Here is a 16,479-nt window from a genome sequence, read left to right on the forward strand (position 1 = left end):
ACATGAGATTGTGATATGGAAAGGATATAAGCTTCCTCAGTTTGTAATAAATGCAAATCCTTGAGACCCCACCCCCCTTGTGATTCTTTTTAATCTACTTACATTGTCCACCACTGTTACTTTTCTCCCATGTGTAAAGCCCAGCAGTTCAGCTTTTAACAGATCCTGTTGCCATCCTCTTAAACAGATCTCAAAGACTTCAAATACGATGGCCAGCATGTGATAGAAGTTGATGAGGGAAATACAGCTGTAATTGCCTGTGATCTTCCTGAAAGTCACCCAAAGGCCCAGGTTCGCTACAGTGTGAAACATGAATGGCTAGAGGTCTCCAGAGGTGAGTTGTGACTGACTTACAAAGGAAGAGAAACTGGAATTGGTGTCTGCTTTATGTCTCACTTACCTTCTAGTCAGTTTTTACCCCTCCCTACACCTTCGGATTGTGCCTTTTGGGCTGATCTGTACAATCATTTTTCTGAGTTCTCTTAAGGGCTATGGCTTTCTGTATAGTAGACATAGTCTTTCATGACTCCACATTTCGGTCCTCACCCAGGAGCAATTTCTTGACTGTCCTGTAACTTTCTTGAAGCACTAAAAATATACCTGTGAAAGAAATATCTGAAAGCTGGGAAGTGCTTGGAGGACGAGTGAATCCCTTATTTTAATAATAAAACCAAATGATGTTCTAATTATCATACCAGGTTTGCCATGAGAATTAAAGCTGATTTTTTTTTTTTACTGAATCTTTTTATTCCATTCTTCCAACCACTCACCATTTTCTTTCTCTCAATCTTAGCTGGAAACCTCTTCTGCTCCTCTTATTATTACTCAATAATGTTCCTTTTGTGTTTACAGTATGCTAGAAATGGTATAATACGGATGTTCCCTGCCTTAGGAATCTCTTGCTCCTTTATCTTAACAGATAACTATCTGATCATGCCATCTGGGAATCTTCAGATAGTCAATGCAAGCCAAGATGATGAGGGAACTTACAAATGTGCGGCCTACAACCCTATCACCCAGGAAGTAAAAACATCTGTGTCTAGCGAGAAACTCCGTGTGAGACGTAAGTCACTTTTCCCAAATATTTGGGTTCATTGGCTTCAGGTTGTTTTAAGGTGGTGGTCCCATTTTGCAGGTGCCACCAAATGCAGTCCTTTTAAGCTGCATGTTTTACACAAGCCCTTCATATTTGAGAGCTTGCTTTCTATACAGGAGTGTTAAATTCAAAGTATCCTCTTGCAGTGCAGGTAGCAGAAGCTTATCTCACAAGCATAAGGCTTCATTGTACATTTTCTGTTGCTTTTGGTATTATATATGGAGTGATGAAGTTGTTCATGGCAGAGTTGGTGAAACTTCCTGTTTAGTGGCTTTTTTGCCCCAATAGGCTTTTCTGCTTACATAGTACATCCTGTCCTGTTCTACAAGACTGTCTTACTTTTGTTTCACTGATTTCTCTCTTGGCACTAGGCTCCACAGCTGAGGCAGCTCGCATAATTTATCCCCCAGAGGCTCAGACCATCATTGTCACTAAGGGTCAAACTCTAATCCTTGAATGCGTGGCTAGTGGGATTCCACCTCCACGTGTCACGTGGGCTAAGGATGGCTCCAACGTCTCTGGCTACAACAAGACTCGATTCCTTCTCAGCAATCTCCTAATTGATGCAATCAGTGAGGAAGACTCGGGGACCTACAGCTGTATGGCTGACAATGGCATGGGTGAGGCTGCAGCAGCATTCATTCTCTACAACGTTCAAGTGTTTGGTGAGTACAACTTCATTTTCCTCCCTCTTCTCTCCTGTTAGACCCAGCAGCTATAGCCATGGTCTGGAGACTGCTCACATGGTCATATATTTCAGAACTGTTTTTGAGGTGAAATTTAATGCTCACAAGCAAAATTCCTCCAGCTTAGATTTCACTCAGGGGCCTAACTCCTAATAACTGCCTAAGTAAGCTTTGAGGGCAGAGCCAAAGCTTTGACTTTCCAAAAAAGAGCCAGAGGATTAAAACTGAGTTATTTATTGAGGCACAGTAATTCTAGGCGCACACACATAAATATAATCAAAAGACAGAAAATTGTATTCAGTAACTGAAAATGTTCTAAGCTAGATGGAATGTGCTGTGAAAAGCAGTCATGTGCTTTTAGCTGAACTGTAATTTAAAGATCCTTGGGTGAATTTGGTCCTTTGAGTCTCTCACAAAGAAATTAAAGAGATATCAACATATAGTATGCCAAGCTTAATGATCAAGCCAAAAGACAGAGGCATTTCCTTTTTAAAGGAAATAAATGTCTGGGCTATAAGCTAATGCAGGCTAAGTAATCCCTGGCCAATCAAGAAGGCTGCTTCATCTACCTGCATAATAAGCCCAGTTTGATAGGATTACCTGGTATACATGCATATAAAAGAAATACACAGAACAGGCAATTGTTCTTGAAGGAGTTGATTTACAGAATTCAACACGTGAAGGTTTTACCTAGGTCCTTTGCCCAAGAACCTGGATCAGGGAGCTTTTGGAAGAGATTTACCTAATTAATGGAGAGGTCCATTAGTTTTCCGGTCTAGAGCCTGTGGCCGTAGAAGAGCGTAGTGACTGCCCATCTGTCATGGATGATTTAGCTGAGATTCCTGCATTGCAGGGGGTTGGACTAGATGACCCTTGGGTCCCTTCCAACTCATAAGATTCTATTATTCTATGGTCTCTGAAAGATTACTTTTGAAATACGTGAAGGATCTACTTATCGGACACTTAATGGCTGTGCACAAGAATAAATAGGTTTAGGTATTGCTGTCTTCATAACACAGCAATGTAGTTTATAACACAGCAATGTAGGAGGATAGCTACAAATATTTCAGTTCTGCCTGTTTCAGAGGTGAATGGTCGTTCTCACACCTGAATTGTAACTCTTGTTTCCTTTTCAGAACCCCCGGAGGTTGTCATGGAACTATCTCAGCAGATCATCTCATGGGGACAAAGTGCAAAGTTCACCTGCAAGGTTCGGGGGAACCCCCAGCCATCAGTTGTGTGGCTGCATAATGCAGTTCCGCTCTTCTCCAGCCACCGAATGCAACTCTCTCGCAAGGCCCTACGTGTCTCCAGTGTGGGGCCTGAGGATGAAGGGATATATCAGTGCATGGCAGAGAATGAAGTTGGGAGTGCACAGGCTATGGTTCAGCTGAGGACTACTGGGCCTGGTAAGTCCAAAATGAAGTTCAAAAGGTTCGTATAGGGATAATGAAATAAGAATTGTAAAGCACTTTGAACAGCAAAAGTAAGTATAATAATGTTGTTGTTGTTGTTTATACCCCACCCATCTGGCTGGGTTTCCCCAGCCACTCTGGGCAGCTCCCAACCGAATATTAACACAATACAGCATTAAACATTAAAAACTTCGCTAAATAGTATCTCATTGCATTAGTATTAGGGGTGTATCTGTCTATACATGGGGCTGCTTATTCTCTTTATGCCAAGTCATGCAACTCAAGTTAGTTTCTGTTCTGGAAAGGAACTTCCTGAGATTCCTACTTCTCAGATGTGTGGCTTTCAGAGTATTGAGAAATGAACCTGAACACATGCAAGTTATATCTTGAGTAGGTTCCCTCAGTACTTAGGGGGAAAGTTGCTTTCCCTGCATAGCTCTGTTTCATGGACTGAGCTTCTTAAATTCTTTATCTGTCCATTTACATATGTATTAAGTGTCTGAATTACCCTCCGCACTTCAGCTGCAATAGCAACACTAAAAGCAGCTTAAAAAATCAAAATGACAAAATATTTGTAAAAATTCAGTGCTGAAGTGATAAAATAGGTGATTGTGACAAACATTACAGATGTCTCTTTTCTGACACCACTCTTTCTCTATTGTTTGTTCATTAGAAACCCCATTCTCTGCCAAAATAAAACTGCACAAATTAAAATTCTCCAACTAGAACATAATTTGTAAAGGGACTGAGTCAGATGTACCTAGAAATTAATGAATTTAACATACATACATACATACATACATACATACATACCTTTATTTGTATGCCACTCTTCCACAGTTCAAACCATGCTCAAGGCGGGTTACAACATGAACAAAATATAAAACTACAACATAAACAATAAAAAAATTAAACAGACAGAACCACACTGAACAGTTTCCACCGAAATTACAAGAAGATCTAAAATAAAAATACAAAAAACCAACAGCAACAATTCCCCCCAAAATAAGCCCCCCTAAACAGTGCCCCAGCCCAAGAGCTTTTGTAGCTGGAGTCTGTCTAGGCCCCACCTTCCCAGGCCAAGTGGGAAAAGGCCTGCAAGGCAGGGAGCAGGTCTTCCAGGACTCACAGCCAAGATGCTCTCATTGGTGTCACTGAGACAGCATTAGGATTTTGTGTAGACAAGAGTAGGCTGATGCCTAGTGCACCAAAATCCCAGGTGCTTAGAACTTCCCCTCTGGCTACTTAAAGCAGACTTTCCATCTTCTAAAGAAGCCAAAAGCCTATGGAAAAATTAGGATTGTTAAGGTAAAAGGAAGAAGCCTAAAGCCAACTGAAGACTCACGTAGTAGTTTATAGCCATGGGAGACACAATGCAGGAATGGAAACTTACCCGACTTGATGGGTGTTATTCTACTGCAGTGCTAAGAAAACCCTAATAAGCTAGATTCACACACACACACACACACACACACACACACACACACACACACACATTCACCTTTTCCTGATAGTTGGGAGTAAGTGGGTATCAGTTTTAAGACAGTGGGTATCAGTTTTATCAGTTCAGTGCTCCAGCATTTGTTCAAATCATTTCTCTTGCCTTCTAGGAACAACTCTGAAGCCACAGCAAGGTTCTGTTGCTGATTCAGCTCAGTCTGCCTTGTCACCTACCCTGCTTAGCAACAGTGAAAAAATGCTGAAAGACAAAGCAAACTTCCTAAGACCCAGGCCCACCACACCATCCGTGTCTGTTCAATGTACCTCCAAAGAGTTGGTGTCTCCAGCTGAGGCCCCAGTCATCCTTAGCTCTCCCCGGACTACTAAAACGGATTCATATGAGCTGTTGTGGAAACCACGGCATGATGGCAAAGCCCCAGTCCTCTACTATGTTGTAAAACACCGCAAGGTTAGCACATTCCTTTTTAACTGATTTCTGATAATGATGCTGAATTACAGTTTCTCTGGAAAGCTCTGTTTAGCTTACACTTTCTTGCCAGTTTAGGTAGCAGCAGCCCATCATTTGGATGGGCAGGATATTTGTCCTGTGTGCGGTCTCTGAATTTCAGTGAGTGATAGCAGCGTAAGGAACAGGCATAAGGAAGTGGGTGCTTTGGTGCAAGTTTGAGATCAGCATGGGAGAGAGAACTGCAGAGATGTATGTATCAGTGAACAAGGACAAACCTATGATGTACATAACCCTGGGATGATGCATATACTTTACTTAGTCCGGGGCATTTCTTCCCTCTCCCACTACCCTCCCTCCTCTTTTGATGAACTTATCCTTACCATAAGACAGATTCCAGTCAAGTAATGATTCCAGACCATCATGGTATCTTAGCTTGCTGCATGTACCTTCCTTGCTTTGTTTGTTGGTTGTGGTCTCTCTTTTTTCAGTCGCTTCACCTGGAAGGCTCTTGGGTCAGAGGGAGTCACCATGGGTCACTGCACTTAGGACTAATATGTTTCCAGCACAGAGCAAATTCTCAGCTGGAGATTCTTTCTTGTATCTTAAAGGTCTTTACGGAAGGAAACTGTTCCTGTTAACCCTGCTATCATTTTCATTTGCGTGGCTGGTAACCAGACAGACACCCTGAAATGGGCTTTATGTAAAGGAGAAGCTGGGTTTAGACAAATTCTGAATAAACATGATTATATCATAGTTCGTTTCAATAAATCTATTCTGACATGTGCTTACTTGAGGTGTAAGTGCATTTCAGAGCTAAGTCATACTCAAATGTGACTTATGGAAAACAATGGATAGGACTAAGTAATGTTAATTTATTTCAGTGGATGTATTCTGCATTGGATACCATCCAGTTTATGGAGTGCCCAGGTGTACTACATGTGCTAAGTAAATAACCTGGACTGCTTAGAAATCTTTTAACTAAAGATGGCACTGAAAACCCATTAACCCTGTGCAGCTTTGTGCAATACATCCACAGCACAAATTATAACATTGTGATTACATATTCCTTGGGAGATGGGAATAGTGGTGAATGGAGCAGTGGTACCTACCTCATATGTCAATTGATTGAGGCAATTAGTAGCAGTGGGTATCAAATACCAGAATTCAGTCATTTGCCGGTAGACAAGTAGTTCTGCTCATTTCAGATTTGTCTACAACTATCTGTAATAAATATGGCATGGTCTCATTTTCCTATTGGAGGCAAAATAGGAAGTTCCGTTTTCTTTTTTAGGACAAAATTGTAGGGTTGTTTCCAATTCAAAGAAGGCACTGTAGCCTATAAGTGCCTTTTCACCAGTGGAATGTGAGGATGATGGTTTTCAGCGGTTCCTCATCTTTTTCCAGTCCCCTATGTTCCCCCCGCCTGCTCCAGGCAAAGGGGATATTTGCAAAAAAATGCCTCCTCCTTTGTCACATTCATGGAAACTTTCACTGGGGCTAATAGCCTGCAGTGAGCCGAGGGACACAGTTGGATACAACCTGTAACTGTTTGGTAAATGCACAGGTGCACAACCTGTGTAGCTAGCAGCTGCTAAGTAGATACTGGAGTTCTCTCCCTTGAAATTTCCCCCCTCTACTTCTCGATGATACAGCTCTGCAGCTGACTTTTCTTTCATTGTCATATGGTTATTTTTGGACTGAGAAATAGCTAATAATCTTCATCTTCTACTCAGATAGAAGGGCTGTAGTTCAGTAATCAAGTGTTTGTATTGCATGCAAAAGGTTCCAGGTTCTGTAGTTCCCAGAATCTCCTGGTAGAAGAGAGCCATTGCCAGCCAGTGTAAACCGTTATGAGCTAGATAACAGGCAGCTTCCTGTGTTACTTTATTCCTATGTTATCTCACACCAGTTTGCCAGTGATTATTTTATATATGCAGCACACATGTTTAAACAATTTTATTTTATAATTCTCAATTGCTATTAGCAAGACTTTCTGTTACAACATGGAATTGTAAAGGGGTTCCTCTGAGTGGCATCAGTTTAATAAGATCATGCTGCAAAGTAGCTTAATGCTTCTGAGAATTTACTTGTCATAGCATTCTTGCTGTTGTCATTACTACTCAAATCCAAACTGATCTTGTCAGTATGCATGACACTTTGTAGAATACAAGCCAATCTAAAATTTACACTGGGAAAAACATAAAGGAAGGGAAGGAAAAGAGAGGTGGGTTTAAAAATGAAACAATAATGCACTTGTTTCAGTTGCATTTCCTTAGGCTTTATTTCTGCATGTGCTGTAGTGAGGAGCAGATGGGGCTTATCAGCCCTGAAAAATAGTCCATCTAAGAGAAGAAAAACTCTGATCCTAAACCTCTGCTGCCTTGTGGGATATCTTTGGGAGAAAATGGTTAAGGAGTAGACCGAACAAAAATCCAGAGTGGAGTTCCTAACATGATTGGGCGGCGCCTTTTACGCCTCCTTCCGACAACTCCTAGTGCCAAGCATATTGCTCTGCTTTCCTTTGGACCACATCAGCAAGGCTGAGAGAGCAAGTGTCTTGTCATATGGACAGCCCAGGACCTCCGTACTTGCTTGTGTCCTGGGGAGTTCACTTTGGTGCTGCTAACACAGCAGTTTGACTTCATCCCTGCGCTCTATTGTCTCTCAAGACAGACAGATGCCAGCAACAAGTTTATTTAGATCTTGCTTTGGCTAAAAATGCTTTTATCCGTAATAAGGTGAAGGTAATTGAATCCACTCATAGGTGTGCTTGTTCCTTGTCCTTCAACAGGTAATGAATTCTTCAGACAGCTGGACAGTCAGGGATGTCCCTGCCAACCAGCATCATCTGACTCTAATAAAACTGGACCCAGGAAGTTTGTATGAGGTGGAGATGTCTGCCTACAACTGTGCTGGAGAGGGGCAGACAGCAATGGTGACCTTCAGGACCGGTAAAGATGTAGTACTTTCCCATGAGTTGTAAATTCTCTCCTTGTCCTGATACTGAAGGCTTTGTCATTTAGAAATTTGCTTTTGTTAATAATAATAATGTTAATAAGACGCGGTTGCATCCATGGAATGTAAGCCGCCACAGAATGTTGGTGAAGTTTATCATTCAGAGCAATAAGACACTAAAAGTTTATCTCATGCCATCTTTGCTATTTTTGTCTTGCTTAGGACGTCGACCCAAACCAGATATCATAGCCAGCAAAGAGCAGCAGATTCAGAAGGATGACCCTGGCACCAGCTCTCAGAGCAGCAACCAATCCGACAACACTCGCCTGTCCCGTAAGGCCATTTTCAGACTTGCGGCAGAAAGGGTTTTCTGGCTCTAGAAGTCTGATTATTCTTGGGGGAGGAGAGCTGGGAAAGATGGTGGTGTGGATGAGAAAAAGACAAGCCTGGCACAAGCAACAGGAAGGGAGTTTGCTTATCTCTGCTGCTTCTGTCCAGTCCTTATTAGGCCATGTTGCTCTTCAAAGTCTGTTTTACTGGCAACAAGCACCTATCAGACAAACTGTCTATTAATATGATAGTGAGCGTATCATAGAATCGTGGAATTGTAGAGTTAGAAGGGACTCTGAGGGTCACCTAGTACAATCCCCTGTAATGCAGGAATCGGAACTAAAGCATTGATGACAGATCGTCATCCAGCCTCTGCTCAAAAGCCTCTAAGGAAGGAGAGTCCACCACCTTCTGAGGGAGTCTGTCAGAAAGTTCTTCCTGATGTTTAGTCAGAATCTCCTTCCTTGTAACTTGAAGCCATTGGTTCAGGTTCTGCCCTCCAGAGCAGGAGAAAACAAGCCTGCTCCATGATCCATGCAACACTTCAACAAATAGTGATTTGATTATGATTGTTGCGGTGGGAGGAGCCTTGAAAAAAATTCAAGAGGGCTCTTTTTACCAAATCCAACTTGTCCATGTGTGCACCTTTTATTTTATTATTATTATTATTTATTATTATTATTATTATTATTATTATTATTATTATTATTATTATTATTTCTATACTGCCCTTCATCCAAGGATCATAGGGTGGTTTACAATATAAAAATATATACCATGGTAGCAAGAACACCTTTTCTCTCCCCCCTCCAATTGTCTTCTCCCTCTCTCTAGCACACTATTTCATCTTGTAAGGAAAGTTCACTACAGCGCAGCTTTCCCAGTCTAAAACTGGTTGTATATCTGCTAATGTTATTCTTCTTTTCCTTACAGCTCCCGAGGCTCCAGATCGCCCCACCATCTCGATGGCATCTGAGACATCTGTCTATGTCACTTGGATCCCCCGTGGAAATGGAGGCTTCCCCATTCAGTCATTCCGAGTAGAATATAAGAAACTGAAGAAGATGGGGGACTGGGTGCTGGCCACAAGTGACATCCACCCTTCTCGTCTCTCTGTGGAAATTGCAGGACTAGAGAAAGGTAGGAAATCTTCTATTCCCAGCATATAGGCTTCCTATGGTCCTTGGAAAGACTTAATAGTGGCTTCATATCTTGCCTGCTGCTACAGAAACCATTACCCACGCCAAGGAGAAAAGGTCATTTCAGAGTTGGCTAGTAATTCATGGTTCTCTTCCGGAGAAATGTGAAATTCTGCAGATGCTTTCTTTAATTCTGAAATTATTCTGTGGAGACCAAAAGCTTTGAATCACTGTATCCATGCCAAACTACATATTACCTGCAAATGTATCTAATGGCAGCCCAAAAATTCTGCCATTATGGAAAGCTACTGCAGATGGGTCAGTTAGGAACAGAAACGTGTGTGCATGTGAGCGGAAGCTTAACCCTTTCCCTGCTTGCTGTTTCCCCACTTCAAGTGGAACAGATTGCCTCAGGAGATGGTGGGCTCACTGCTGGAGGTATTTAAGTTGAAGCTGCCGGGGGGGGTAGTGTCCACAGAGATGCTGTAGTTGCAAGAGTCCTAGATTAAGCAGGGGATCCATCCCTAGTCCATGGGTGTAGCCAAAGGAGGGCAGGGAGGGGCAGCTGCCCCCCCCAACCAAGTAAAACAATACAAAATAACTAACTGAGGTTCTTTCCCTCTAACATAAAGCCTGGCTATGCCCATGCCCAAGTCTACAGTTTTATGGCTCTACAAAGTCACCCACTTTGTATCTTCCCTCACTGCAAGATTTGTTTACCCTCACAAATACAATATTGAAGAAATGGCAGGAAGAAAAATGGTTAATTGTGTGTGTCCTTGTATCCATTTCTCCAAACTTCTACCCTAAAGCAGCTTTTCATGCAAAGACAAAATCCATAGATCAACTGTTCTTTACACTTGTTGGCTTGTAGCATGTACATTAGCACTCAGTCTCTTCTGTGCATCTGAAGTAAGGTAGCAAATGTGATCTCTTGACCATTCAGACCAGGTTAAAAAAACACCTGAGCCTTTTAAAAAGCAGTCATTGTCTGGGGCAGCAAGAAAGCCCTGCTGCTATTTTGTTTCTTAGTTCATTAGGTCAGGAAACACTGGCTCTGCAGTATGTCATTTTGCCACCTGCTAATGTGGAATGTCTGAGTTTTCAGGAAGAGATGAACAAGGAAAATACCAAGGTCAGAGGTCTGCTCACTTTTCTCCATTCCATATTCTAGGCACATCCTACAAATTTCGAGTGCGAGCGTTGAACATACTGGGGGAGAGTGAGCCAAGTGCTCCATCTAAACCACATGTGGTATCGGGCTACAGCAACCGTGTATATGAGCGCCCTGTCACAGGGCCATACATCACCTTCACGGATGCCATCAATGAAACCACCATCATGCTGAAGTGGATGGTAAGCAGGGGAGGCAGGAGCTGGGACTAGACTTCAAATTTAATTATCACTACCTTAAATTTCTCTGTTGCTTCCCTTCTTCTACTCTATTGTGCTGGACACTTATAGTGTCACTGTTCTGTGTTTCAACACTCAAGCCCTACAGTTTTGAGAACTCCTGCTTTAACCAAACAAGACAGCAATCGGTTGTAGGCACAAATTGCTGGATATTTCCCCCCCCCCCCATATCTTCCACTAGAGAGACGACATACCCAGCAACTTGTCCCTAGGGCCATAACTCTCTTTTTGGTGAAAGTAGGAGTTCTATCACAGTGATAATTATAGTGCTATCATATCCTATGCTATCATAATGGATTTTTAAAACTCTTTCCCTCACCTGCCAAATAATAGTGTTCAGGGCTGAAAGAACAAGATACATAGTTCAAATCATCATATGATGAGAGAGAACATCAAAGTGTAACTTGTGCAAAATATTTAAGCCTTGGGTTCAGCTTTACTGAGGATCTCAATACTGAAATTGCATAATGCCCTATTGTTTAAAAAGCCTTCACAAATACATTTGGCACCTGGCTCCACTCATTACCATTATTTTGCCATTGTCAGATCTTGGTGTTCCAATACACACTGAAATAAATCCCACAATCCAGAAGTCTGCCCAGTCCTGCCTTATTCTCTGCCTCTGTGATGAACACCAACACTTTTGTGGTGTAGTGGTTAAGAGCGGTGGACTCATAATCTGGTGAACTGGGTTTGATTCCCCGTTCCTCCACATACAGCTGCTGGGTGACCTTGGGCCAGTCACACTTCTGTGAAGTCTCTCAGCCTCACTCACCTCACAGAGTCTTTGTTGTGGGGGAGGAAAGGAACGGAGATTGTTAGCCACTTTGAGACTCCTTCAGGTAGTGATGAAGCGGGATATCAAATCCAAACTCTTCTTCTTCTTTTGTTAATTTATGCCTTTTGCTCCCTTCTATAGTACATTTCAGCCAGCAATAACAATACTCCAATTCACGGTTTTTACATCTATTATCGACCAACTGACAGTGACAATGACAGTGATTACAAGAGGGATACGGTAGAAGGTAAGGATACACCAGCTGGTTGGATCCCAAATGTTAATTGCCCCAAATAGTCTACTGAGGGCTTATCCACATAATGGTATATAATGGTATATAAATTGAAATAATAATATTATTAATGGTATATAAATTGAAATAATAATAATAGGCATTTCCCAGCAAGTGTGGGGGGAAAATTTGTGTTTGCTGTTAACTGTCCCATGTCCATATTGCTGTGTGATAATACAGTGATCCGTTTATGGCATTGGGATAGAGGTGTGAATAAAAGGAAAGTGACACTTGTGTGTATGTTGCTTCCTATTCAGGTGACCGGTACTGGCATTCTATCAGCCACCTCCAGCCAGAGACTTCATATGACATTAAGATGCAGTGCTTCAACGAGGGTGGGGAGAGTGAATTCAGTAATGTGATGATGTGTGAAACCAAAGGTAACTAGTCCAACGCTATATTCAGGTGCCTCAGATGCTCCTCCTCCACTTTGCAATATGAATAAGATTGTGAAGAGATCAGGAAGTTTAGATATATATTATCCATGGGTGATTATAAGATACGTGTGAGAAACTGATTAGGAGAGCAAATAATATGAAACTGAGGAAAGGGGGGGAGTTCTGCTGATAAAAATTCATTCATTAACTGCAGAATTTGAAGGCTAGGTATAAGTCCCCCCCATTGGTGAAAAAAGTGACTCAACTGGATATTATGCAGTAAGTCAGGAGTGGGGAACCTTTTTCCTCCCATTCCCTTCTGAGCCACCTTATGGAGGCCATGTGCCAGCATTGGGCAGAGCAAGAGGCAAAAATGGGCTGAGCAATGAATCCAAATTAGGTTCATAAACTATGAAGAAGCTGCAGTATGTGGAGGCTGCCTTGCACCTTCACTGCATATCTTTAGGTGCCAGGAGAAACATTTCTCTTTTCGCAGGCCTTTGACTGCCAACAGTCTATGGCCTTTTAAATCGGGGGGGGGGGAGTATTTTGTTTGTTTATTACTACGTTATGTATTTTTATGTGATCCTTGGATGAAGGATGGTATAGAAATTTAATTAATAATAATACATTGAGAGAACCATGTTGAGACTGAAAGATTGGGGTGGGCATGGAGGCTGTGTAAAGATCGTAACTATGCTTTTCTTTCTCTTGAAGCTCGCAAATCTGCAGGAGTGCCTGGTCACCTCCCACCCTCTACAGCATCTACGATACATCACCCCCCACCCAACAGCGGCCATAATTTCTTAGGGGCAGGGGCCATGGTGGCTCGCTCCAGTGATCTGCCATACTTGATTGTAGGGGTGGTGCTGGGCTCCATCGTTCTCATCATTGTGGCATTCATTCCATTTTGCCTTTGGAGGGCTTGGTCCAAGCAGAGTAAGTGACTTTAACAAAAGGTACCTGTCACTCTGAAACAAAGGGGACACACACACAACTTTGACTGGAGGTTATGGGCTGTGATAAGGGAAACCAACCCAATTTCATGATATTCCTATTCACAGGAAATGTTGCGTGAATAACTCGTCCTCAAATAACTTTACATGTGCATGTAATTAAATTCTGACTTCCCAAAGTCATTTCATGAACCTAACTGTCTGAATTGACTCTGTGGCCTTCAAAAGCCCACTCATAACCAAGGCCCAAAGATATTCTATACTGTCTTCAGAATGTTTTTTTCTGTTTTCTTTTTCTTCCCCAATGGCTATGTCTGCAGTGTTTCCAGTTATAGTAGCAGCAGCTCATGTTATGTCTATGTTAAGTCTTTACCATGTATATTATTTTGTCATTTCAGAGCAGAGCATAGATCTGGGTTTTCCTGGTGCAGGGCTGCTGGTGTCCTCTTGCCAGTACACCATGGTGCCCCTGCAAGGGGTCTCCACTCCTCGAGCTAATGGGCTGCGTTATGCGAATGGCGTGCATCTGCCAGCACACCAGGGAGCCAATGGCCATTTCCCCTCAGCTACAATTGGATATCCCAGCGCAAAGTCACAGGATTACAGCCCAGATGAGGTTCAACAGGTAAATTTATTTAGCAACAGCAGGGGGTGTTGAGTGACTTCTTTATCTCCTTGCCCTGAATAATGGCTCATTGCAACGCCCAATGCCTAGTGTTCTGTTTCTGCCTCAGGAGGCAGAAGAGGAAGGGGAATGCTTTGCCAGAAACTTCAGTTCCCAGACTAAAATTTATTTAGAGATTATATACCCTGCTGACTAACCAAAGTTTTCAGCTTGACTTACAATATATTTAAAATGCAATAAATTGTGGCAGGGCAGCTATACTATTTATATAAGCTTTCCCCTAGCGTCCACTGTTCCGGTTGCCACTCTGCAGCTGAATCGTCACATTTGGAAATGGCGGCTGAATTAGCCAGATGTTAAGTTCCTCATATGCCACGGTTTCTTCATTGGACTGTTGCCAGTGTTCCTTACAACCACAGCCTCTGGGGGCAGATGCAAAGGTGTTATAAGCCTTCCTCCCAGAATGTAAACCTGGAGAGGTCAGTCTTATTTTTAGGTCTTTTGGACAAGCGGAAAATTTTGAACCTATAGATTCTGAATATGACAGAATAAATAGCATTTGAGCATCTAACTGGTTATTAATGAACCTTTTAAAGCATCACATCCTTTAAAATGCAGTACATAAATTCCCCACGGCCATAGAAACAGGTTTCAGAAGCCATTTGTATGCAAAGGACCAGAGAAGCAGTAATCCTATGGTTCTGGGTCAATGTAGAGTCCAGTTCCCTAAAGCAGCTCAGTTTTTATAATCCTAGAAGCAGTAATGGTTCTGAATATCTGAAGCTGAACTCCTTTGGCATAATCCCATGCATTGGCTTTGGAATCTAGACATTTTAATTATCTTCTAGATTTTTCTTTTTCTAACTTATTTTTTTATTCTCAGCAGAATGGAACCAATGCGTTTCTGCAAGGGAGGGTGCTGCAAAATGGAAATATTCCAGCTGAACACCAGAGGTATGGCTCTAGCTATCAGGCTTCATGTGTAATGGCAATATAATGTCACAGAAATGATGGAAATGCCTCTTATGTCAGCATTTCTGTCATGCAAGATTATTTTCATTAGGGCTGTAAAAAATCAAAGCTCATACCACGTTTTATTTGGCAATCTGTTCCCTTAAAGTTTTATAGAAGTAAAATCGGAAGTCCTTTAATTTCATGGTACTGATGGCACAATAAGACTGATTCACTAATTGCTTTTAAACTGAGGCAGACAAAACAAATGTATTTTACGGTAGCAGGCCTGTGTGTGTATAGGCTCAGTGCAGATTAAAGAACATCTCAGAATCAGATTAATGACCTAATAGGTAATTATCCAAACATGTATCACCAATTTAGTGAGATATAGCCCCACAATTCTGCTCTCCTGCCTTTGTCATAGCTCATGATCGTTACCCAACCCAGTTAACCCTACCTTAACCCACCAAAATCAATCACCTATCATACCTAGTCACTGTCTGCTCCAAAATACATGGCAACCTCATCCTCCTGATAACCTCTGTGAAATGTAATGCTCAGTAATCACAACACAATTGAAATTGCATACTATATTGTTGTGTAAGATTATATCCTACTGGAACCTAGAACAATGAGCATGGAAATGAACGTATGAATTCTGTCAAACCTTTTTCAGTTTCTTCAATTAACTTGTATATGAGGAAGTTAATCAGAGGATAATTGAAGATGATGTCCTCAAATTGCTTTTTCTCTGCAACTTAGGTCACCTAGTCCTGGACCAGATCAGAATTCTTTTCTCTATGGGCTTCCAGATGACTCCACGCACCAGCTGCTTCAGCAACATGACAATTGCCATCATCGTGAACAATACCTTGACCTGTGTCACTCTGTGCCGCCAGGCAAAATGGGCAACTCCACTAAGGAAATCATGAAGGATCCTGTCTTCCATACAGGTCAGTGGGACATAAACCATAAAAGGATATTTTTGCTCCTGTTGCTTGCTATGCATTAACCTTTGGAGAAAAGTTGCTGCTTTCAGCACCGAGGGCCTTCTGGAGGTTCCCTCACTGCGAGAAGCTAAGTTACAGGGAACCAGGCAGAGGGCCTTCTCGGTAGTGGCGCCTTCCCTGTGGAACGCCCTCCCACCAGAAGAGAACAACAAGTACCAGACCTTTAGAAAACATCTGAAGGCAGCCCTGTTTAGGGAAGCTTTTAATGTTTGATGTATTATAGTATTTTAATATTTTTTTGGAAGCTGCCCAGAGTGGCTGGGGAAGCCCAGCCAGATGGGTGGGGTATAAATAATAATAATAATAATAATAATAATAATAATAATAATAATAATTTATTATTATTATTATTTTATTATTATATTATTTCTACATCTAGGGCAGGACCTTGATGTGAAAAGCAGAGAGAATGGTAGTCATGGACTTTCTATTCAGTTAAAGTTCTGCATTATTTGCAAGTTATATATGGTGGCATATACAGAAATTAATGTTCAAGCATTTGAAATATACGGCCTAGAAAGATAGATCCAATAGATCCAACTGG

General features: G+C 41.9%; 1 protein-coding gene across 4 annotated transcripts in view; it reads left to right on the plus strand.

The window, feature by feature from the left end:
- Positions 1–16,479, plus strand: part of BOC (BOC cell adhesion associated, oncogene regulated) — a 67,020-nt gene that overhangs the window by 49,303 nt on the left and 1,238 nt on the right. For 3 of the 4 annotated variants that reach the window (XM_081908383.1, XM_081908384.1, XM_081908382.1), the window contains exons 4-18: positions 188–334; positions 920–1,063; positions 1,468–1,761; positions 2,919–3,191; positions 4,808–5,106; positions 7,898–8,057; positions 8,284–8,394; positions 9,325–9,531; positions 10,705–10,886; positions 11,863–11,968; positions 12,271–12,393; positions 13,108–13,329; positions 13,745–13,971; positions 14,855–14,925; positions 15,688–15,878. In XM_081908383.1, the coding sequence (XP_081764509.1) occupies positions 188–334; positions 920–1,063; positions 1,468–1,761; positions 2,919–3,191; positions 4,808–5,106; positions 7,898–8,057; positions 8,284–8,394; positions 9,325–9,531; positions 10,705–10,886; positions 11,863–11,968; positions 12,271–12,393; positions 13,108–13,329; positions 13,745–13,971; positions 14,855–14,925; positions 15,688–15,878 (2,757 nt within the window). The remainder of the gene's footprint in view (positions 1–187; positions 335–919; positions 1,064–1,467; positions 1,762–2,918; positions 3,192–4,807; positions 5,107–7,897; positions 8,058–8,283; positions 8,395–9,324; positions 9,532–10,704; positions 10,887–11,862; positions 11,969–12,270; positions 12,394–13,107; positions 13,330–13,744; positions 13,972–14,854; positions 14,926–15,687; positions 15,879–16,479) is intronic. The other variant, XM_081908385.1, reaches the window with a different exon arrangement.

Source organism: Podarcis melisellensis (genome assembly GCF_964234715.1).
Source record: "Podarcis melisellensis genome assembly, chromosome: 4".
Lineage (NCBI taxonomy): Eukaryota > Metazoa > Chordata > Lepidosauria > Squamata > Lacertidae > Podarcis > Podarcis melisellensis.